The sequence below is a fragment of the Oncorhynchus gorbuscha genome, linkage group LG21 (genome assembly GCF_021184085.1).
Source record: "Oncorhynchus gorbuscha isolate QuinsamMale2020 ecotype Even-year linkage group LG21, OgorEven_v1.0, whole genome shotgun sequence".
NCBI classification, from domain to species: domain Eukaryota; kingdom Metazoa; phylum Chordata; class Actinopteri; order Salmoniformes; family Salmonidae; genus Oncorhynchus; species Oncorhynchus gorbuscha.
Window position 1 is genome coordinate 45,555,880 of NC_060193.1, and position 23,124 is coordinate 45,579,003.

Here is a 23,124-nt window from a genome sequence, read left to right on the forward strand (position 1 = left end):
TAGTTGGTGTATGTTGACGGGCGGCGGGGACACTATTTGGGAGGTTGGGTTCGCTTTAACAGATAGCAGAGGCGTCACACGAGGCCCATCGTCTGGGCGAATCGAGTTCGGAGTTCCAGTCTGAGCGAAATGGCCTGAACTAGGATGTGTTTATTAAGGATATTACTTATGGTGTATCATCGGTATCATGGATGCATAGGATAACGACAGAATAAGCTGCATTGTAGGCAATGCAGAAAGCTTTCGATTTCAGACGGGGAGACACAACTGCCACCGCCGAACCTGCTTAGTCAAGGTTGAAAGAATAGGGACGCGGACCAGGGACTTTTGCAGGTAAGATTGATGAGATCATCGGCGTCCAAGCTCATTTCCAATTTAAAGAGAAACTGTGCTAATTCACATTTTTGACGTTTTATTTGATTTGATTGCGTTTCTACAATAGTATGATTTAAGTGCGCTGTTCAGCACTGTTTAAAGTAAACGTACTTTTATTTCTTCAATTTGGTGTGAAGTGTTATTTGATAGTGAAACATGCATTTCGTTTACACTTCCGCATTGGACGGTGAAATGTATTTTTTCACCGGTTTCACCAGTTCTTCTGATATGACATTCCCACTCGCGATCAACGTGAGTTATTAGGCTGTAACAATGTTACTATATTTGTTACACCACTTGTGCAACTTGTTGAAGCCTAATATTTATTGTAGCCAATTCTATGCTAAACATATTTACTGTATAGCATAGTGTTTCAATATGCTTTGTGTTGTAATCACGAAAGACATATATATATATATATATTAGTTAAGCAAACTTTACTATGCATATTGTTAACCAGCACATCAAGTACATGAAGTAGGTAAGTAACAAGTGGTTTCCATTTCCTGTGTAACATCAATATGCGTAACATCAATATTTCTACACATAGACTGTATGCTTGTGATAATCAATGTAGCCTACTGTTTAGGTTCCAGTAAACATGAATCTAACTTCCTGCCTTCCAGAGATGGCTGTGGACGACAAAGTGGTAATCCTATCGGACGACGAAGAGGACCAGAAGAGGAAGTACGTCCTGGACGAACCCTTCAACAATCTTTCCCTGGAGCTGCAGACCGACCGAGAGCCAGTGCCTGCTGCAGCATCAGACACACAGTCTGCTCCAGAGACACCCATGGCCTCGCCACTGAAAGACCTAGGCTGCTTTGAGAGGATGTGCCTTCGAGTCAACTCCCAGCTCCTCATCTCCAAGATCTTCTACTTCTTCTTCTATGCAGCATACGGTTCCCTGCACCCGCTCCTAGCCGTCTACTACAAGCAGCTCGGGATGTCACCAAGCCGTAGTGGACTGTTGGTTGGGATCCGGTACTTTATAGAGTTCTGCAGTGCGCCATTCTGGGGAGTGGTGGCCGATCGTTTTAAGAAAGGGAAGCCATTGTTGCTGTTCTCTGTGCTGTGTTGGTTGGTGTTCAACTGTGGCATCGGCTTTGTCAAACCAGCTGCCATGGTCTGTAAGGAGAAGGTGGACATCCCCACTGTGGCCCCACCAATACTCCCCTTGACGACAATGATACCAATTAACGGCTCGCTACCAGACGTTTCCACCAATCACACGGGGAGAAGTCGTCGGGATTTGTTTCGAAGTTACTTTCCTAGCTTCCTTTTTGTTTTGAATCGCCGTGATTCTGGCTATAGTGTACGCCGCAGGCATAGAAGAGGTGCTGATAGCAATACCACCCAATCCACAGGGGTGTCTTACGAGCAGAACAATGGCACGGCAACAACCACTTACACCCCCACCCAAGCCCAACCCAGAGTGGTGCCTAATGAGCAGGCCAATACCACTCAGCTTTTAGTGAATACTACAACTATGCCACTAACCACTAAAAACCCCACCCTTGCCCCTAACCACGCCCCCACCACACATTCCATATTGGTGCCTCACGAGCAGGGCAATACCACTCAAGCTACACCAAATACTACTTCAACAACTATGGCAACCACTACCCCTGCTCCCACCCAACCCAGAGAGTACATCATTGAGTACAATGAGGATCAGGTAGAGAGCATCTTTCTCCTAATCCTCTTGGTCATCATCGTGGGGGAGTTCTTCAGCACGCCGGCAGTCACCATTGTGGACACGGTGACGTTACAGTACCTGGGGAAGCACCGGGACCGCTACGGCCTGCAGAGAATGTGGGGGTCCCTTGGCTGGGGCGTGACCATGCTGCTAGTGGGTATCTGGATAGACCACACCCACCTTACGCTGCTCATCGACGGCGTGGTCGGCTGTATCCTGCCCGAATATAAGAACTACCAGGTGATGTATGACATTGAACGTGTGACAAATAATAAGCAATGGGTCGCTAAGGACGACATAGTTGATGCGTAAATACAAACGGAGTTAATTACATTTGTTCAGTTGTTCACTCATTCATACATTCACTCATTCTCTCTTTCTTTCATTCCTTGTCCAGGTGGCCTTCATAGTGTTTGGAGTGATGATGGGCCTGGCCCTGGTGGTAGCAACACAATTCTACTTCGACAGGTAATAGGGGCGGACACAATTTAAATTAGGTTTGAAACCCTGCCCTTTTAGCTTTGCCTTAAATCAATGATTTTATTCTTATTTTAGACTTCCTTTTTGTTTTATGTACTTTTATTCGTCTATTTTATACAACTGCTGTTTGTTTTTAATATCTTTCATTTGATTATTTTACTGTAAATGTCTGGTGGTTTTAAATGATCTTTTAAATGAAGTTTGATTTGATTTGACAGTGGGGACTACAGACAGGAGTTGTCTCAGAGGCCCCAGGAGGTAGAGATACCACAGGTAAATCATCTGGAAAATTGAAACTCACACTAAGTGGAATAGTCTTTCTAATTTCTTTAGCAGAAGTAAATACTGCTTTAAATAGAATATTTTTATTATTATTATTTGTTTCACACCTTATTTTTTTCAAACAGGTAGGCGGGAATGTGGCATCTCCAGAGGGGAGTGAGAGCTCCACCTCGGACCAGACCCCCATCACCCCAGAGTCTACCATCCCCGAACAGCCTTTCCACTACAGTGACCTCCTCAGGCTGTTCTGTAGTGTTCAGTACAGCACGGTGCTGTTCGTCGCCTGGTTCATGGGCTTCGGTTACGGCTTTGTGTTCACCTTTCTGTATTGGCATCTAGAGGACCTGAAGGGGACCACCACGCTGTTTGGTGTGTGTTCGGTTCTGAGTCATGTGTCGGAGCTGGCTGCTTACTTCACCAGTCATAAGTTTATTGAGCTGGTGGGACACATCAGGTAAGGATGGGGTTGTTGTTGTTGTTGTTGTTTTGGGGAGGGTGGTGGAGGAAGGGATATCACATTATCCATCTCTTTTAGCCAAATCTTTTACCAGAAACAGCAGCAACAACAACTAAAGCACACTGTATTTTCTGAAACTGAGGATTTCCACATTCTCTATCCCGTTTCACCTCAGCTAGACATACTGCATGTAAACAAATCGTGTTCATTTAGAGTGCCTCTTGCTTGAACGTCACACAGACCTATACTATAGTCAGTGTATACTATAGTCAGACAGACAGACCTAGCACAAAGCAGGGACATTTGAGAGTGTGCTGTTATGTTTAAGGAGAGAGGGCCATCACTCTATCAGCTCTGTGTGACCTATGTCATTTTGACACACAAACATTCTTCTCTTAACATCTTGGGTGGTTATAACCCGGCAAGTAATGCAGTTACCTATTAGTGCAAAGGTCTCAAGAGGAATTTGTGCCACTGCTTTTTGCCTCACCAGTTCAATGGGCACTGTACGCAAAGAGTCATACTAACTATGCCTGGTAGGGCATCTCTTTGGACCTGAGATAATTAACGCGACAAAAGACGCTGATCTGTTTGCTTCCTCTTAATAACTTTTGCTCGGAGTACCTAACCTCTGAAAATCTCATCACTAATTTCTTTCTTTCCTCCCTGTTTTCCTAACTTAGGGTCTTGTACATTGGCTTGGCATGTAACACAGCACGCTACCTGTACATTTCTTACTTGGAGAATGCATGGATAGTTCTGCCTATGGAGGTCTTGCAAGGTAAGAGAGAGCAGGTCCGACATTGACGTTACTTCCTGTTGACATCTGACTGAGGAAAGGTTCAAATTGGAGTCCGTTGTTAAGGGCTGGAGAGCCTCAGTAAAGTAAATCTTAGGATGGGAATCTCTGTTGTTTCAAGCAATCGCTGCCTCATAAAACACCTTTTTCCATGCCAACGAAACAAGAACAGGATAAGATATAACTTAAAGGAATGTTAATATTGATTTTAAGTGAAAAGGACATTACAGTATCACATCAAAAACGGTCATATTAAAAGACAGTATCAACAAAAGGAAATTGAAGAAGGATATCCTGGTAATGTCATATGACTAGTGAATAGGCACAATGTTACCCCTGTTTGTCTTTCTGTGGTTACAGATGAGAGATTATTTAAGAGCCGGTTGGATGGGTCTTGTCAAACACTGGACAGGAGAATAATATTGTTCCACTCCCTCTTTCAGACACCTTGGGTGCAAAATAACCAATAGGACAGAGGTAGGCAACTAGATCCAGAGTGGGCTGATTTTTGTCGAAGAGAATGGTCGGGGCCCAGAAAATAATTATAATTTGTATACTGCAAATTGACCCAAGAAGAGTGTATTTTGAGACACAATCATGTATTATATATGTTTTGGGTGTAGAAACAGAATTCCTAAATTAAACACATTTTTAGATGAATTCCTGGTGATTTTGCACTCTTTTTTTTACCCAAAACTACTATGCAAAGTACCAACTGTAAAGTTTGGTGGATGAGGAATAATAGTCTGGGGTTGTTTTTCATGGTTCAGGCTAGGTCCCTTAGTGAAGGGAAATATTTTTAAAATCTCTTTTCCTCCCCAATTTCGTGGTATCCAATTGGTAGTTACATTCATACATTGCTGCAACTCCCATACGGACTCGGGAGAGGCGAAGGTCGAAACTCGTGTGTCCTCCAAAACACAACCCAACCAAGCCGCACCGCTTCTTGACACAATGCCCACTTAACCCGGAAGCCGCACCAATGTGTCGGGGGAAACACCGTACAGCATGCACTGTGCCCGGCCCGCCACAGGAGTCGCTAGTGTGTGGTGGGACAAGGATATCCCTGCCTGCCAAACCCTTCCCTAACCCGGACGACGCCGGGTCAATTGTGCGCCGCCCCATGGGTCACCCGGTCGCGGATGGCTGTGACAGAGCCTGGACTCGAACCCAGAATCTCTAGTGGTACACCCAGCATTGTGATGTACCAACTGAGCCTTAGACCACTGCGCCACTCGGGATCCCCAGTGATGGGAATTCTTAACGCTATAGCATACAATGACATTCTAGATGATTCTGTGCTTCCAACTTTGTGGCAACAGTTTGGGAAAGGCCCTTTCCTGTTTCAGCATGACAATGCCCCCGTGTACAAAGCGAGGTCCATACAGAAATGGTTTGTTCGAGATCGGTGTGGAAGAATTTGACTGGCCTGCACAGAACCCTGACCTCAACCCCATCAAACACCTTTGGGATGAATTGGAACGCCGACTGCGAGCCGGGCCTAATCGTCCAACACCAGTGACCGACCTCAGTAATGCTCTTGTGGCTGAATGGAAGCAAGTCCCCACAGCAATGTTCCAACATCTAGTGGAAAGCCTTCCCAGAAGAGTGGTGGCTGTTACAGCAGCAAAAGGGGAACCAACTCCATATTAATGGCCGTGATTTTGGAATGAGAGGTTCGACGAGCAGGTGTCCACATACTTTTGGTCATGTAGTGTATATGATTATATATATTTTTTTTTTCTAAAAATTTTGGGGGGGCCAAAAAGAAAGCCTGTTGCCAACCCCTGCTCTAGGACAGAGGCCCGTATTGTATAGTGAATGTACTCATCCATGATTCTTGCAAGGAATATAACTTTGGCGTTGTGTTTTGAATGGTGGCGGATAAAATGTCTTATAGGCCTACGCCTCATGACAATTTTTCTAGTAAAAACTCAATACATAAGAATAATCTCGTTATTACTGCTCATTAGTGAGAGGCACTGTTTGCTTTGGTGCTATAGCTTCTTCCTGAACTCTGTCTTAGAGGAGTGTCTTGCAGTCCCAGCCCACAAAGCAAAGTAAGATGACCACCCCGTTACTTCAGCGTAAGGATGTGTGTGTATATCTATCCGACGTCTTGAATCTGTGGTCAAGGAATGAGAAGTCCGTCTGCCTGACGGATGATGAATGGAAGTCTGAGTGTCAACACTTCCTTATCTATAGGACTTAAATAAAAGAGAGGCGAGGTTTCCTGTTAGATTGTTTTCCCTATTGGCGCTAATACTACAAGACAGACTTCTTTTTCTATATGATGTTATTATTGAAATAATGTATAACATTTTACGTTTTTTGTTGTTGTCATTTAGCAGACACTCTTAAGCAGAGCGACTTACAGGAGAAATTAGGGTTGAGGGCCTTGCTCAAGGGCACATCAACAGATTTTTCACCTAGTCGGCTCAGGGATTCAAACCAGCGACCTTTCGGTTACTGGCCCAACACTCTTAACCGCTAGGCTACCTGCCGCCCCTACTTTGAAGAAGCATTTTTATCCTTATACGCTGTGTAATGTTTAACACCTCCATCAATGCTTGTCCTCTGGCATCATTGACATTCTACTCATTTAGCAGACGCTCTTATGCAGAGTTACTTACAGTCGTGAGTGCATAGATTTTCGTACTGTTCCCCGTGGGAATCAAACCTACAACCCTGGCTTTGCAAGCGCCATGCTCTACCAACTGAGCCACACACAGTATTTGACTTTTCTAACCTTTTTGTTTTGTCTTTCTGTCTTGTCTCTTTGTACTGTAGGTGTGACCCATGCGTCCGTTTGGGCAGCCTGTATCTCCTACCTGAGTGCCGCGGTGCCCCCAGCTCTGAGGACCTCTGCCCAGGGTATCCTCCAGGGTCTACACCTGGGGCTGGGACGGGGCTGTGGGGCCATGGTGGGGGGAGTCTTCGTCAACTATTTTGGTACGGCTGCGACGACAACGGCCCCTTTTGACAGTCCCATTTGAGTCGTGAAATTAAGCAACTCTTGACATACAGCCGTGTTTTTATAATAGAACATGATTTTGAGAACCAATGAGTTATACTATTTATTACACATTTATGAACTACATACATGCCCACTAATAATCAACTGTCTATAAACGATGTACAAACCTTTCATAACCCTGTTAAATGACACCTTTAACATGAAGTGTAACTGTTGTGTTGTTTCTGTGTCTGTAAAGTGCATCTTTCTTTTTCCAGGAGCTGCAGAGACGTTCAGAGGGATTGGAATGGCTTCCCTGGTGATACTCCTCATCTTCTCCTTCATTCAATGTCTGACCGGACAAAACGAGGAAAAGGGTGAGGGAGGGGAGAGCACCTCAGTTCATTTTTTTCTTTTTTACAGACCCTGCACTGTTCGAGGAATTTGTTCTGTATAGAATGGATTCGTGGATTGCTTCATATATTGCACTAAACCACATGTATTTTTAACAGTGTACCATACACAAATAACCTAAATTGTATTCCCCTCAATAGAGGACAGGATGCTAGCAGAGAACATTCCGGTTCCTTCCAGTCCAGTTCCCATCGCTACCATAGACTTGATGCAGAACCAGAGCCAGGTCAGAACTCTCCAAATTGTTGTACTGCTTCTTTCAGCAAAACAATTTCCCATTGTGGGATAATGACGTGTACTATTAGTACTACTACTACTAATTACTACTACTACTACTACTACTGCCAGGTGGGTGTGATGGTGCCCCGCTCTAACCCTAGTCCCCCGGCTAAGAAGACCAAGCACCAGGAGGAGCAGGAGGATGTTAACAGACCGGCCTGGGTGCTGAGTGGATCCCCCTGGGTCACCATAGCCTTCGCTGTCTGCCAGATCAGAGAGATGTACTGCATGGCCAAGAGTAGTCTACCCTCAGAGACACAGCCACTGCAGGTAGGATGATGGACGGTAGTCATCTTATAAAGATGTGTCAAATCTCAATGAGAACTCTTGTCCTCAGATGTGTCGAATCTCAATGAGAACTCTTGTCCTCAGATGTGTCCAAATCTCAATGAGAACTGTTGTCCTCAGATGTGTCCACATCTCAATGAGAACTCTTGTCCTCAGATGTGTCCAAATCTCAATGAGAACTCTTGTCCTCAGATGTGTCCAAATCTCAATGAGAACTCTTGTCCTCAAATGTGTCAAATCTCAATGAGAACTCTTGTCCTCAGATGTGTCCAAATCTCAATGAGAACTCTTGTCCTCAGATGTGTCCAAATCTCAATGAGAACTCTTGTCCTCAGATGTGTCCAAATCTCAATGAGAACTCTTGTCCTCAGATGTGTCCAAATCTCAATGAGAACTCTTGTCCTCAGATGTGTCCAAATCTCAATGAGAACTCTTGTCCTCAGATGTGTCCAAATCTCAATGAGAACTCTTGTCCTCAGATGTGTCCAAATCTCAATGAGAACTCTTGTCCTCAGATGTGTCCAAATCTCAATGAGAACTCTTGTCCTCAAATGTGTCAAATCTCAATGAGAACTCTTGTCCTCAGATGTGTCCAAATCTCAATGAGAACTCTTGTCCTCAGATGTGTCCAAATCTCAATGAGAACTCTTGTCCTCAGATGTGTCCAAATCTCAATGAGAACTCTTGTCCTCAGATGTGTCCAAATCTCAATGAGAACTCTTGTCCTCAGATGTGTCCAAATCTCAATGAGAACTCTTGTCCTCAGATGTGTCCAAATCTCAATGAGAACTCTTGTCCTCAGATGTGTCCAAATCTCAATGAGAACTCTTGTCCTCAGATGTGTCCAAATCTCAATGAGAACTCTTGTCCTCAGATGTGTCAAATCCAAAGTTTAAGAATTTCAAGCCAATTCATGTTCTTTTCTTCTTTTTTTTTTATAACCTTTTAAATATTTGACTTCAATGGGATTTATCTTTATATCGTATGATTAACAGTGACAATATGTGAACGATTTCTCCCCACACCTTCATGTGAACTAAAGAAAGGTGAGCCTGTGTTTGCTCTTTGTGTGCACTGTAGAGGTGAATTCCACACTGTATTTGTGAACATGCGGTGGTGAATGTGGTCAAATGTCCTATGTGCCCGTGTTTGGTTTACTAGTTTAGTGCATGGTTTGGTTATGTCTTTAGTGTACACAAAACATTTTGTTGTGATTGATTAGCCAATGACGTTCTATTATCTCGTCTGTTGCCAGGAGCAAAATGATCAGAACTCTTCTGAATACAAGGCAGTGGAGACTGAACACAGAGCAACAGAAGTCACCACACCCCCATAACGGTTCCCCCAGGCAGCATACCTAGCAAGGCCCACTCCGCAGAGCACCCCGAATCCCAGCCCTCTCCCATACCAGACTAGGGGAACTCTGTGGAGCAGCCTGCCTTTTTCACCTGGTAACTTTGAGGCTTCACATCAACTGTCTTTCCGGCAGTAGATTAAAGGCTTGAGTTGAGTTTCGAAACGGTACTTACATTCACCCGCGTGTCTCCTTTGGTTCCTGTGACATGTACATTAGGGAAGGGGTAAGGAGCAGTGAGCACTACTCCACATCGATTACTGTGTGCTGTAAAATGTACTGAGTGATAAGCTTTCTGTGTGTGTGTGTGTGTGTGTGATCTGGCATTGTGTAAATCGAATTTGATCTAGAAAGGGTCAAAAGGGATTGTTGCCGTCTAGAATGTAATGTATTTATTTCCTCTGTGTCTTCCTGCACGTGCTTCTGACAATCATGTTATTATTTTGACTCTTGGGATGAAATGATGTGTGTGTAGACAATAAAAATGTATTTGTAGATAAATCATTAACTTTCACTGCTTTTCTGGTGTCTCAATGATATTATGGCTGTCTATTCCGGCATGTTTTTAAAATCCTAAGAGGAGACACTTGGTGGCAGTAGTGTACCGTATTGAAGTACTAACCCTAAGTGTGTGTGTGTGTGTGTGTGTGTGCGTGTTCAGGCCAGGGTGTGCGTGCTGTTGCTGCTGATGGATGTGTGGGAGGACAGTAATAGTGTTCTCTTCAGAAACTACACCACAATGCCATCTGCAACATCCCTTGTCTCGGCAGAAAATATAAGCTAATATTGATGTTGAAGATGGGGGAAAAAAAAAAAAAAAGATTTCATTATTGGACTTGTTTCCCCCGAATCGTCTTTGTTTTGAACACAGCAATTAATGTCCTTCATTATCCTTATTAGGTGTACTCTATATAAAGTGATTCTACTATAACAGTCTCAAGAGACAAGACTGACCGTGGCAGCTGTCTTATCCAATATTGTTAAGCCTGTTGTCTACATCTAAGGAATTAATCATTTTTTTATTTTACCTTAAGGTTTCTCCATCAGCTGCACTCCATGAATCAGTTCATTTGAAAGTACTCTCATTAATCAGTTCATTTGAAAGTACTCTCATGAATCAGTTCATTTGAAAGTACTCCATGAATCAGTTCATTTGAAAGTACTCTCATGAATCAGTTCATTTGAAAGTACTCCATGAATCAGTTCATTTGAAAGTACTCCATGAATCAGTTCATTTGAAAGTACTCCATGAATCAGTTCATTTGAAAGTACTCCATGAATCAGTTCATTTGAAAGTACTCCATGAATCAGTTCATTTGAAAGTACTCTCATGAATCAGTTCATTTGAAAGTACTCCATGAATCAGTTCATTTGAAAGTACTCCATGAATCAGTTCATTTGAAAGTACTCCATGAATCAGTTCATTTGAAAGTACTCCATGAATCAGTTCATTTGAAAGTACTCCATGAATCAGTTCATTTGAAAGTACTCCCATGAATCAGTTAATTTGAAAGTACTCCATGAATCAGTTCATTTGAAAGTACCCCATGAATCAGTTCATTTGAAAGTACTCTCATGAATCAGTTCATTTGAAAGTACTCCCATGAATCAGTTCATTTGAAAGTACTCTCATGAATCAGTTCATTTGAAAGTACTCTCATGAATCAGTTCATTTGAAAGTACTCTCATGAATCAGTTCATTTGAAAGTCTAATAGAAAATGATGACATTCCCATGTTCCTCAACGATCTTATTGATGCAAACACCAGTATAATATTTGTTTACTCTTGACCACACGGACTCGCACATACATTAGTTCCGCTGCGATGCCTTGTGGGTACGTATGGCTTTGCTGAAAGTGTTTGAGTCATGAACTGGTCCTATTTATGCCTGCGGTGTGGACACTCCAACATGCTAGGACATGATGGGACCAAACAGCTGCCATGTTCAGCAGGGCATCGTGGGTCTGTTGTAGTACTGTAGCAGCATCCTTTTATTGAATTGCACTGTACACTGACAGTGGTGCACTGATGAAATAGCTGCACATGGTAATAATCATGCTGATCATTAGAATGATAGGTGTGATATGGTGTAGGCCTGCGTGATCTTTTAGGAACCCTCCAGGATATACAGTCACCAGGGTCATATTGTTAAGTTGGTGGAAAACGTTTTTAAAACAGTGAAAGTGGTAGCCTCTGCCTACTACCTGTATGTGTCAAATTAGAGCTCAGATTGTCGCTTTCCATTGCAAACAGTTTTGCTGCGGTGGCTGTGTGCCCTACTAAGCATGTCCTGCAGAGTGAGGAAAAAGTGCCCCGTGGGACACAGTGAGAGGCTTTTGTCTCTACCGTCATCAATACAACCATACATAACGCCCACAGGGCCAGCCTCTAGCCCACAGCCCACACCAGCCCCAGCCTTAGCCTGCAGGAGGCACACCAAGGGAGCTCAGAGCCATGGTTACTCCCACCCCAATACCCGGTTGGGCAGCAAAGCCGTAGGATCCAAGGAGCAAGGACAGTGTTGAGGAGTAGAATGACTCCCCAGCCCACAGCCATTTAGGCCTAAGTAGTGGTTCACTGAGGTCTAAGCAGTCGACTTAACATTTCCGCACTTCAATAATTGGTATGTCAGTTTCTTGTCAACTGCATAGAGAGATAAACAGACTCATCCTTTTGGATGAGTCTGTTTATATGATAAGGACTGTAAAGTAAAGTACATGTGAGGCAAACTATGTTGCTGAGGTTTTGTGACTGAGTCAGGGACTTGATTTGCGGGTGGGCGTGTGAGTGGGGGGGATCCTAATCCCTAGCGTCTGCTGTTGTTTTTCATGCCTGTTGGGTTGAGATCAAAAACTTAACGGCAATAATCATGCAAAATTGTCTGGCTTTCGCTTCAAAGAGAACACCAACATAAGTTTTACTCCTTTTCTTGTTTGCGTAGTTTGTTTCATCAGTTCTACTCGTTTTTTTATAAAGGGAACCGGGTTATCTTTGATAGACTGAGGATACAATACAACGTCTCTGAAATAAATGATCATATTAAACCGTCATTTAAGAGCACGAGTCTAGACTTGGCATCTGTGTGAGGTGATATTTCCCCTGCGTTTGCAGTTTGAGCTCCAACACCATCAGGGCTGGTGCACAGTGGGGAAGATGGCAGAAGACCGGCAGAAGTGGAGAGCCTTTGTTGCTGCCCTATGAGCCAGCCCAGTGGTGATGGGGATGAGTGGGTGAGTGGGTGAGTACATTGGAAGATAATTTGACACACATTAGCTGGGCTAGGCGGTGGGCGGTGAGGGGGTCTCTGGAACCTGTGTGATCGTAGGCCCACCCGCATGGGTAAAACCCCTCAGGGTTTAGGACCACTATTTACTGGGGGGGGGGGGATTCACTGAATGTTCAGCTGCTGCATTTATTGCTGCACAACCAACATAGTGACATTGATCTAAAAATGGCGTCAAGCTTATAGTAATAATACTACCTCATCAGTTCTAAGATTGTAGTACTTATCTCAACCCGCACCCACCCACACACACACACACACTTCCGCCCACATACACAGCACACTCTGCTGCCCACACACACACTTCCACCCACACTTAGCTCGCAGACACATGTTCACTCAGACGTAAGATGCTCATGGCATCGGACACAAAAACACAAAGTAATGGGCTATACGTTACATACTGTTTAGGGTTCGCCTACAAAATGTAAATGTTTCACTTACTAAAAAAACTATGAAAGTCAACTATTCACATTTATAGTTTAATAGTGTTTAATGCATAATGTGTCATAACACCTGCATAAGTGCTCATGTCTGTAAATATTGCATTTATTATATTCTAATTGATGTGATATTCATGTCCTTCATCTTAACCATTTTGAGACCAGGAAGCTTTCTCTGGTGTGTGTGTGGGGGTGGTATCACAGGGTAAGGCGAGGGGCTGACAAGCGCACACGCGCGTGGGTGTCGGTGAAACGTGTTTGTAATTGGTACAACAGTGAAGATGTACAGAACACTTTTAAAAAGAGCACTATTAGAAATCTGAAATACAGTACCGATGAAACGATTTGAGGCAAATGGAAAATATATATGTTATCTCAACTCTAAAAGTGGACATATTCAATGGAAAATATATATATAGCCTAATGTAGCCATGTAACCGGGTGTGCAGGGTGTTTATTTATTTACATTTTATTTAACTTTTGTTTAACCAGGTAGGCAAGTTGAGAACAAGTTCTCATTTACAATTGCGACCTGGGTGTACTCAGAGGGAGTGTGTGTGTGTGTGTGCGCGTGCTCTGGCAGGTCAGGGCCGTCCACAGACAGGATTAAAGGAGTGGGTGTGCTGCTGGAAACTATCTGGGCTAAACGTACCTGTTCTCTGTTACCCTGGCCCTGTCTGGCTGTGTGGAAAGCACATCATTAAAACCACACAACAGCTGCTCCTCTACTCTGCCTGTGTCCCAAATGGCTACCTATTCCCTGTTCCCCATAGGGTTCTGGTCCAAAGTAGTGCGCTATATAGGGAATAGGGTGCCCATTTGGAACGCATTCTCTGACTCAATTACCTATCCTCATCATTAATCTCCTTCATAAAATATAATGTTGTAAACTACTGTAAATAAATCAAAATCAAATCAAATTTATTTATATAGCCCTTCGTACATCAGCTGATATCTCAAAGTGCTGTACAGAAACCCAGCCTAAAACCTCAAACAGCAAGCAATGCAGGTGTAGAAGCACTGTGGCTAGGAAAAACTCCCTAGAAAGGCCAAAACCTAGGAAGAAACCTAGAGAGGTACCAGGCTATGTGGGGTGGCCAGTCCTCTTCTGGCTGTGCCGAGTGGAGATTATAACAGAACATGGCCAAGATGTTCAAATGTTCATAAATGACCAGCATGGTCCAATAATAATAAGGCAGAATAGTTGAAACTGGAGCAGCAGCACGGCCAGGTGGACTGGGGACTGCAAGGAGTCATCATGTCAGGTAGTCCTGAGGCATGGTCCTAGGGCTCAGGTCCTCCGAGAGAGAGAAAGAAAGAGAGAAAGAGAGAATTAGAGAGCGCACACTTAAATTCACACAAGACACCGAAAAGGACAGGAGAAGTACTCCAGATATAACAAACTGACCCTAGCCCCCCGACACATAAACTACTGCAGCATAAATACTGGAGGCTGAGACAGGAGGGGTCAGGAGACACTGTGGCCCCATCCGAGGACACCCCCGGACAGGGCCAAACAGGAAGGATAGTAAATATTAGCCAGTCGGTTATTTTCTCTTTTCTCTGGTCTCAAGGATGGGGAAATACAGTATATGCTCCTCTACTCAATTATCCTGATAATTCATCTTCTTGGTAAAAAAAAATGTAGCAGCTAAAGTAGTAGCTCGGTAAATACGTAATCATTATTATAATTTTTCTTTAAAACAAAAGTGCAGCTGAAAAAAGTAGCTCTGCAAATATAGACAGAAGTTAGTAAGTGTACCATGCTTCTGAGTCTCTTTTCTCACGAGTACAAGAAATGTGCACTGAGAGTTTGTTCAGTAGCAGTGTGTAGATTCTAGATATATTCTAGATCTATTCTCCAGGATGAAAACAAAGCCTCATTATCTCCCTAAGGCTGTGCTGTGTGCTGTGGCTGCATGGCCTACTTGCCAGAAATAGCTCATTGATACAGAAGCAGATTGAGTTAATATAACAGTAAGCAGGACGCTTTCTGTTGTGTCCCTAGAGAGAACAAGCCTTTCTTCTTTCTATAATTTGTGATAATAATGTGAAGAGTTTATATTCACATGACAGTGAAGGACACAGAATGAACATCTTATTCTGTGAGTTGATTATATTATATTCTGTGAGTTGATTAGTATTGTAGACAGTCCACGCCCAAAGTGAAATGGGCAATGCACAAGTCTGAGAGTATATTTGGAAAAGGGGCTGGTGCAAACCGAGGATTTGTGTGGGTGTATGTAAATCCTTAGAGAAATGTTTGTGGTTCCCATGCACACATAGGGCAAAGTCCCCCTTCTCTCTCAGAATATATTCCCACTTACTGCCTCAATTCTGAGAGTAATGTGATGGATAAAACACTAAAGACACTAAATTGTCATGGCAAGAGACTCAAAATAAATGTTTGCATAGAAATATAATTTGCATATACTAACGTGTTTTATCCAAAGAGTGAAGGAGTAAAAAACATCTCAATCAATAAAGTAAAAGATCAAATAACCTAATTACGTCATAGATGACATGAGCCAATCCTTATTAGTCTATCTGAAATGTCAACAGTTTCACTTCTATACAGTCATATAGCCAAAAGGGCGTTTTAGGGTCTACTCTGCCCTCGCCTCACACCGTCCCAGTTGACCGGCGCTGCCTGCCTCTGCCACTGCTGAGATGTGGTGCTTGGTATTCCATGCAGAAGCCTCCCACGCCCCTGTCCGCCCACGCCAGGATTTGCGTCACGCAGGCGCGTGGGAGTGAGCACTGTAGCAACCGCGGAATATCCCAATTTCAATCGCCGGGGAGGAGGGGGTAGGGTAGCAAGCAGGCAGCTCACACTCATCTAGTCTACAGACGTTCAACACAATCGCATTTCTATTCAAGGAGGCGAAGGAGGGAAGGCAAACGTTGTCAAAGAACGCGATGACTTTTTAGGCCAGAGAGGGCGTTTATTAGGAAATTATAGATCTACCGATAATTGTACAGTTTATTCAGTTACAGTTTATGGCAGTTCAGCCTATACTGTAGCTGATAGACTGTAACAACTAGATAAAGGAAACGAAAGAGGACTAACGTTTTCCAGGTATGTAACACTTAAAATACATCGTTCGTTGGAATACGTTATTGGGCTATGACAATAATGTAACAGGTTGTAGCCTTGATACAATGTTGCAGCACTGTTCTATTATGGCCGACAATGGTATTTTTTATTCATCTTCCTGATGTGGATTTACTTGCAAAACCGGTTTTGAGTGACGTTTAGTCTGGTGCTGGATTACTGCATTTTGCATTTACATTTTTACTTTGTGGTGTTTTGAAACGAATGTATTTTATTTTCTATTTAGCTAGATTGATTTGTGCAAATATTCCATGGTCATCTTTGCCTCTTGATCTGCTCTGTTCTTTGGAAGGTCTGTTTTATCAGGCTGCGTTGCATTCTGTTCTTTGGTTTTGACAGCATGTGGTAATGAAGTAGTTGTGCAGTTGTTTGCAAACACTCTGAATTCCCATTGATGATAAACAATCAAATTATATTATTCACATAACTAAAGGTCGTTCAGCAATATCTAATTATTTGTGACATAGTCCTCTAACTTGCAAGAAATGGGTAGTTAACAATCCCTTGGCTAAAGCAAGTGGAGCATGTGTGTGTGAGAAAGGCCACCTACGCATGCTGCAAAGGAGGATTGTGGCATGTGGTCCCATCAGCAACTAACAGGGCTCTAACTGCGAACCGCCACTCTTCCTTCTGCAGCCCTAGTACTGCAGAATTTACAAAGGGAACTCAGGCGGAGTGGAGGGAGTGCCTCTTTCTCTCTCAGTCAGTCTCACACACACACACACACACACACACACACACACACACACACACACACACACACACACACACACACACACACACACACACACACACACACACACACACACACACACACACACACACACACACACACACATACACACACACACACACATACACACTCCCAAAAACACACTTCCACTCCCAAAAACACACACACACACACATACACCAACACTCTCTGGTCAGGCAGAACCTCATGCCCATCCCGTCTTGTGTTCTCTCTCCCAGGCATGGCGGCAGCGTTGCCCAGAACTCTGGGGGAGCTGCAGCTCTACCGAATCCTCCAGAGGGCCAACCTGCTGTACTACTACGAGGCCTTCATCCAGCAGGGAGGAGATGACGTGCAACAGCTCTGTGAGGCCGGGGAGGAGGAGTTCCTAGAGATTATGGCTCTGGTGGGCATGGCCAGCAAGCCCCTGCACGTCCGGAGGCTCCAGAAATCCCTGCGAGACTGGGTCACCAATCCAACGTTGTTTAATCAGCCCCTGACATCTGTACCGGTGTGTAGTATACCAGTCTATAAGTTACCCGAGGGGTCACCCACGCCGGGCGGCGCGGAGCGAGGGGGTAACAACAGCGCCCGTGGCGAGACCCATGTCAAGGTTCCCAAAATCATAGCTGCGACATGTCTGGATCCAGGAAAGCTGGATGTGGCCAGGGACAGAGTGTCAGGGGGGTCTCCACTGCAGAGTGGCAGCGAGGGGCGCTTCTGGTCGGGTCACAGCAACGACAGCGAACAGAGCCTCTCTCCGTCCGACCGGGGGTCTCCGTCGTCCCCCCGAGAGGGTCTGGAGGCACTCGATGCTGCAGCTTTGCAGTCTGTCCTGGAGTGTGTGGACCGGATAACCCCGGCCCTGTCCAAGAGCGACCCCACAGAGGTCAAAGAGCAGCTGAAGACCAATAAGAAACTTGCTAAGATGATTAGCCACATCTTTGATATGAGTGATGATGATCCAAGGAGAGCGGAGGAGGTCAGGAAGTATAGCGCCATCTACGGACGCTTCGACTCGAAGAGGAGGGACGGCAAACAACTGACGCTTCATGAGGTAGGGATAAGAGATGGGATCATTTTGCAGTCCTAGGTTAGTCTACTCAGTGCCAGTGCAATACAGGTGACAAACCTCAGTGCGCTTTGCTTCAGCCGTCTAAAAGTAGGTCGGCAGTAGTAGAAGTTACAACTGAAGAGCTCACTGACAGAGTTGTCTATCTACAGTTATAGTTGACAACATGACTTATTATCACGCGTGTCCTGCCTTTCAGCTGACAGTGAACGAAGCAGCAGCCCAGCTGTGTATGAGAGACGTGGTGCTACTGACCCGTAGAGACGAGCTGTTCGGTCTGGCCAGGCAGATCTCCAGAGAGGTCACCTACAAATACACCTACAGGACCAGCAAGTAAGAGCCACTCTCCTCCACTGCACCGCACACAACCGTTGCTTATTAGAGTTAGCGAAGGGAAGTTGGGAAGCATGGGTGACTTATTTACTTGCTTAAGTACATTTTCTCCCCGTGGTTATTATTATGTAACTCGTTACTGTAATGTGTTACATTTTACAGAGACATGTTTTTCAGTTATGTAAATGATCCTATGGTATGATTCATGTCATGTTCGGACGATGCGTTCCATATCTTTCAATTGTTTCTCCGCATACAAACGGAATGTATCGTCTTCTCCACTGTAGGTCTCGCTGCGGCGACAGAGATGAGCCGTCTCCTAAAAGAATCAAGACAGAGGAGAACCTCTTTGACATCCAGGAGGCTCTGCAGGCCATCCACATGAGACAGGGCATACTGAGGGAACAGCTAGCCTGCGCCAAGTCCAGAGGAGAGGAGATAGTTGGGAGAAACCTTCAGGTAACATGCCTGAAAAGTGGATGACAAAATGTAAACATGGGCCTGCCGAGTGGCGCAGCGGTCTAAGGCACTGCATCGCAGTGCTAGAGGTATCATTACAGACCCGGGTTTGATCCCGGGCTGTATCACAATCGGCTGTGATCAGGAGTCCGGGTCGCCCGTGTTAGGGGAGCGCTTTACTTGGCTCATTGCGCTCTAGCGACTCCTTGTGGTGGGCCGGGCGCCTGCAGGCTGACCTAGCGGTCGTCAGGTGAACGGTGTGTCCTCCAATACATTGCTGCGGCTGGCTTCCATTGGGGGAGAAAAAGGGGTTACATTTTTTTCTAATTGTATAAAGTAAACATTATCGGAGACACGGTTAGTTGACCCGGTCATTTCCGGAGGCATGTTTTTTTTACAAGAGTAGGAGCAGTTGTTAACGCCCTGTAAATGTATTTTGTTTTAACAGGTGCAGTTGGACCGTCTGTTAGCCAGACAGATGGAGATCCTCCATGATGCCGCGGTACAGGAGAGGTTACACGCTCTGGACTGGAGGATACCTGCAGGGGCTTTGAAGTACCTCAGCGAGGCTCCAGGCACCAACGGCACGTCGGTAGACAAAAGCACAGAGCACCAAGGTAACGGTACGGTCTGTCTTCTGCGTCTCTCTTTGGAGTGCGCTCGTACATGAGTGCTGTCCTCATGTTCCAAATTCACAGCTCTGTGAGTCACCATTTCCAGCCTTCAAATCTTATTTTATAAGTCAGGGATTCATTTTGTATCTGTTTTTCTTCTTCACACATCTCAAAGTGAGGAGGAATCATAACTGTGTTAAGCCGGTAGCCGTCCCTCAGGGACTCATCCCATCTTCGTCCTTTTCTCTCTCGTCCTTTTCTCTCTCGCATGGCCCATACTCCTGACAGCTCATTATATTCATGTTACCCATAATTATCCTCTCTCTGCACCTGTCATTAACTCTCCCACGCCTGTTTACCTCCTCCGCCATGTGGCTGCCCAGGGGCGTCTCTCTCGCTCTCTTTCTCTTTCTCTCTCTCTTTGTCTTTCTCCTCTCTCCCACTCTCTCTCTGTCGCTCTCTCTTTCATCCTGTCTCTCCTTCATAAGCTATTTAAAGCACCTTATTCAAGTTGAATGAGAAGAAGAGTATAAAATATTTTTTGGGGGGGCACCGAGTGGAGTACAAACTCGGGCCCAGTGCAAATGCGCATCAGATCTCTCAAGATTTTGAGAGACAGAATGTTAAATGTCATTTTTTTTGTATCACCTAAAGCAGCTTCGTGAATGGTACTGTAACAGCAGTGCCATTGGAATTGATTGTGCAAGGTGGCAGCGTGCATCTCAATGGTTTACGCATGCCCTAATGTTTGTCTGTGTGTTTATGGATGTTTTCAGACGAGCGACCAATGAACTTGCGGGTGCCCAGTAAGAGTGTGGCGGAGGGGGAGCTTCCCCTGGGGAAGCAGCTAGCCAATGAGCTCAAACGATTCCATAACAACCATAACACAGATGAGGCCAAAGCACCAGCAACAGGTACAGCACCACTCGGGCAAATGTATGTTCATTCTTGAGTCACGTATGTATACGTACACACTACAAACAGTGAGTATTAGTAATGGTCTGTTGCATGCACACACCTGCCTACATTCAAGCTCCACTATGAGTGAAAAGGTATATGGTTAGAAAACACATGGCATGTTTTATTCTGATGATCTTTTCTTTGTGTTTTACCTTAGAAAATGGATCCTCGCATCAAGCGGCCAACCACACTGACAGAAAGACCATCAAATCAGAACCAGAGGATTCCACATAGTGCCTCCTATCCTTTGTCTGTTTCCCCATCCGGTTTTAGTCGTCATTTACACTTTTTACACTAAGCGTCTATCTCAGTCAAATCAATGGATACTAAAGCAAGCACAGCCACAGTAGAGCCTTAACAAACCAACGTTGCCTCAACAACAAAAAAAAAACATTTATTTTCTTTCATTTTGTCTAAGGTTTTTGCCAAAGCGTCTAGAGTAGAGCATAGATTCAGTCACGGGGGAAAACTGAACGAGGATGTCCTTTCACAGGATGACTTTCATGCTGTATAGGCCTTTATGTATTTATTGATTGATGTGCATGATATTATTTAAGAATGATGGGTCGGGAAAGTAGCCTTGTACCACAATCCTGATCTCCTGAGCTTACATTCTGTTTCGCTTCATGAATTTGAATGTAGTTAAGTGAAACGAGCGCAGTGGTCAGGATATGAAAAAGAACAAAAAAATACCCCAAGCTATTTTTGGCTTGTCGTGTTCGATCGGTGGGTAACTGATGTACTGTAAAGAATACAGTAGGATTCTGTTTTAATCAGAGGTGGAAAGAGAGCTATCTGGAGAGGAGAAATTATAGTTTTGCATCATCCTACTGTATGTACTGTATGTATTTATGAGTGGTACTGTAAATTAAACTGAGGCTGCAGAATTGTTTGTGTATAGATCACGAGTTAGAGTTCAGATCAGTGTTATGGGATAGGTTGGCCCGGAGATGGACTGGGACCAAAAATCAGCCCTATCATTTAAACAAAAACGTTGATGCCCCCACACCGGCCCATTTCTTTCCTCAAGGCCCCCATACCAGCCCATTTTTTCCCCATGATAATTGTGCACAAAAACTGTTTAGACAGGCACACTAGTCAAAAAAAATGACCAGCCCATCTGGCATTTGCCCGAAATGCCATGCCAGATGGCCAGTCTGCCTGTGGGTTGGCCTAGACAAATCGAGTTTCCTTGATAAGTCTGTCAAACACATGATGTTGTACTGTAAGAATGCACATTTGAACCTCAACACAACATTGAGTTACCCATTGTATTGAGTAGGGCCCCTGGTCTGTTATTAGGGCTGGGAATTGACAGGGACCTCACGATACGATATTATCACGATACTTAGGTGCCAATTCGATATGTATTGTGATTTGATACTGCAGAGCCATGAAAAAAGAGCCATGAAAGCCATGACAAAATGTGTTTTGATCAGTCATGTGAATAAAAGTGCCGAAAGGATGTTTGCTCACCATTTTAAAAGAAGATGGATAACAAGCTATAGAAGGGGAAATACTGGAGTTTTTGCGCATGTATAGCTAACAAGCACAAAAATAACATTGCGAGATTGCCCAAAATAATTTTGCGATATATTGTCAAAAAGAATATCCCGATATGTAACTTCTTGATTTCTTCCCCGTTAAAAACACTCCAGAAAGTTGTGTTTTAATACATATCTCACTGTAGGACCGACAGGGCCAATTCGGCCTGTACAATTACAAGAATATTTGCCTAATCCCAAAAGCAGAGTTTTGTCAGTGTAATGTTGGTGTCAATCTCAGTACTGTGTTTATGTGTGTAGAGCAAAAACCGAATAACTGTTGTTAGAGAAAACAAGTGAAAGTATCTGGTATCATAAGGTGTTCGTGTTACACAGCCTCGTAGTCTTAGATCCTAGCAGTGTTTCACCGGTGACCACCAATGTATAATTCAAGACGTTCGTATGTTAGAATTAGCTCTCAGATGGTTGTTTAATGTTGTGTTTCTAAATGTGTAAATCTGTCTTGCTATAGAGTCTGTTTGTCTTTTTTGGCATCACCGCAGTCACAACAGTTTTGTAGTAATAGTCTCTCTAGGTCAAATAGACTGCAACAAATGCAATACTTTTGTAAGTACTAAGTAGATACTTTCTGGGCCCACTGTCTGTTCTGTTCTGTGCTAGGTGACTTCTCCTGTCCTCTGTACTGGTTTAGTTTAATCAGTGTCATGTAATGTTTACAGACCAACGCATGTCCAGCAGTGTGATAGACAGCCAAGATGTTGATAGTACATTGATTCATGTTCTTATCACTGTTATCGTAAGTCATCGAGTTAGCCCAGGCTTGTCTACACAGTAGATATGCACCTGTTGTTTTTTTAAACACTAATATATTTTATTTGTTATACAGCACATAAACATTATTAAACTTTATTTTTTATGGTGGTTGTCTTTCCTTATTCATGATATATGTCTGATACAGAAAGAAGGAAAATAATATTTTCCATCTTATCAGATTTTAAAATATATATTTTATATTAATCTTATTATTATGTCCTACGATTAAATAACAACATTTAGATTTTTTCAGTTCTTCTTTTTCTTTTTTACAGCTAGACAGCTAAACTGTTCCATGGCAGAGAACCTATACTGGTATTTATAAGGTATAATGAACGCTGACAGACAGACTGAATGTGGTCCAGTCAACACTTTCTCTTCTTAAAAAAGAAAGGGATGATGAACCGCTG

General features: G+C 43.9%; 2 protein-coding genes across 6 annotated transcripts; both read left to right on the top strand.

Moving 5' to 3' along the window:
- The first annotated feature begins 36 nt into the window (after window positions 1-36).
- Window positions 37-12,619, top strand: LOC124007912 (major facilitator superfamily domain-containing protein 6-A-like). Of its 3 annotated transcripts, none has more exons than XM_046318776.1 (11): window positions 37-333; window positions 1,002-2,314; window positions 2,472-2,542; window positions 2,773-2,827; window positions 2,962-3,290; window positions 3,977-4,074; window positions 6,883-7,044; window positions 7,327-7,425; window positions 7,603-7,688; window positions 7,811-8,011; window positions 12,496-12,619. In XM_046318776.1, exons 2-11 carry the CDS (start codon window positions 1,004-1,006, stop codon window positions 12,583-12,585), a joined length of 2,502 nt encoding a protein of 833 aa, XP_046174732.1. In that variant the 5' UTR covers window positions 37-333; window positions 1,002-1,003; the 3' UTR covers window positions 12,586-12,619. The 3 variants fall into 3 exon arrangements, with proteins under 3 accessions (XP_046174732.1, XP_046174734.1, XP_046174733.1); XM_046318777.1 differs by lacking the exon at window positions 12,496-12,619 and adding an exon at window positions 9,285-9,897 and having other exon boundaries at window positions 39-333; XM_046318778.1 differs by lacking the exons at window positions 3,977-4,074; window positions 12,496-12,619 and having other exon boundaries at window positions 7,811-7,985.
- Window positions 7,879-22,822, top strand: LOC124007914 (NGFI-A-binding protein 1-like). Of its 3 annotated transcripts, none has more exons than XM_046318780.1 (7): window positions 7,879-8,011; window positions 17,198-18,015; window positions 18,230-18,363; window positions 18,651-18,822; window positions 19,271-19,439; window positions 20,213-20,350; window positions 20,554-22,822. In XM_046318780.1, the coding sequence occupies exons 2-7, from the start codon at window positions 17,200-17,202 to the stop codon at window positions 20,628-20,630; spliced, it is 1,506 nt and encodes a 501-aa protein (XP_046174736.1). In that variant the 5' UTR covers window positions 7,879-8,011; window positions 17,198-17,199; the 3' UTR covers window positions 20,631-22,822. The 3 variants fall into 3 exon arrangements, with proteins under 3 accessions (XP_046174736.1, XP_046174738.1, XP_046174735.1); XM_046318779.1 differs by lacking the exon at window positions 7,879-8,011 and adding an exon at window positions 15,703-16,189; XM_046318782.1 differs by lacking the exons at window positions 7,879-8,011; window positions 20,554-22,822 and adding an exon at window positions 15,700-16,189 and having other exon boundaries at window positions 19,271-19,524; window positions 20,213-20,333.
- The last annotated feature ends 302 nt before the right edge of the window (window positions 22,823-23,124 follow it).

Bases quoted from the DNA above. Each gene is read 5' to 3' on its own strand.
- LOC124007914 (XM_046318780.1), top strand. From the start codon at position 17,200: ATGGCGGCAGCGTTGCCCAGAACTCTGGGGGAGCTGCAGCTCTACCGA. The intron at 18,364-18,650 runs GTAAGAGCCACT...TCTCCACTGTAG, and splicing joins TACACCTACAGGACCAGCAA to GTCTCGCTGCGGCGACAGAG. The intron at 18,823-19,270 runs GTAACATGCCTG...TTGTTTTAACAG, and splicing joins TAGTTGGGAGAAACCTTCAG to GTGCAGTTGGACCGTCTGTT.
- LOC124007912 (XM_046318776.1), top strand. From the start codon at position 1,004: ATGGCTGTGGACGACAAAGTGGTAATCCTATCGGACGACGAAGAGGAC. The intron at 2,315-2,471 runs GTGATGTATGAC...TTCCTTGTCCAG, and splicing joins CCGAATATAAGAACTACCAG to GTGGCCTTCATAGTGTTTGG. The intron at 7,045-7,326 runs GTACGGCTGCGA...TTCTTTTTCCAG, and splicing joins AGTCTTCGTCAACTATTTTG to GAGCTGCAGAGACGTTCAGA.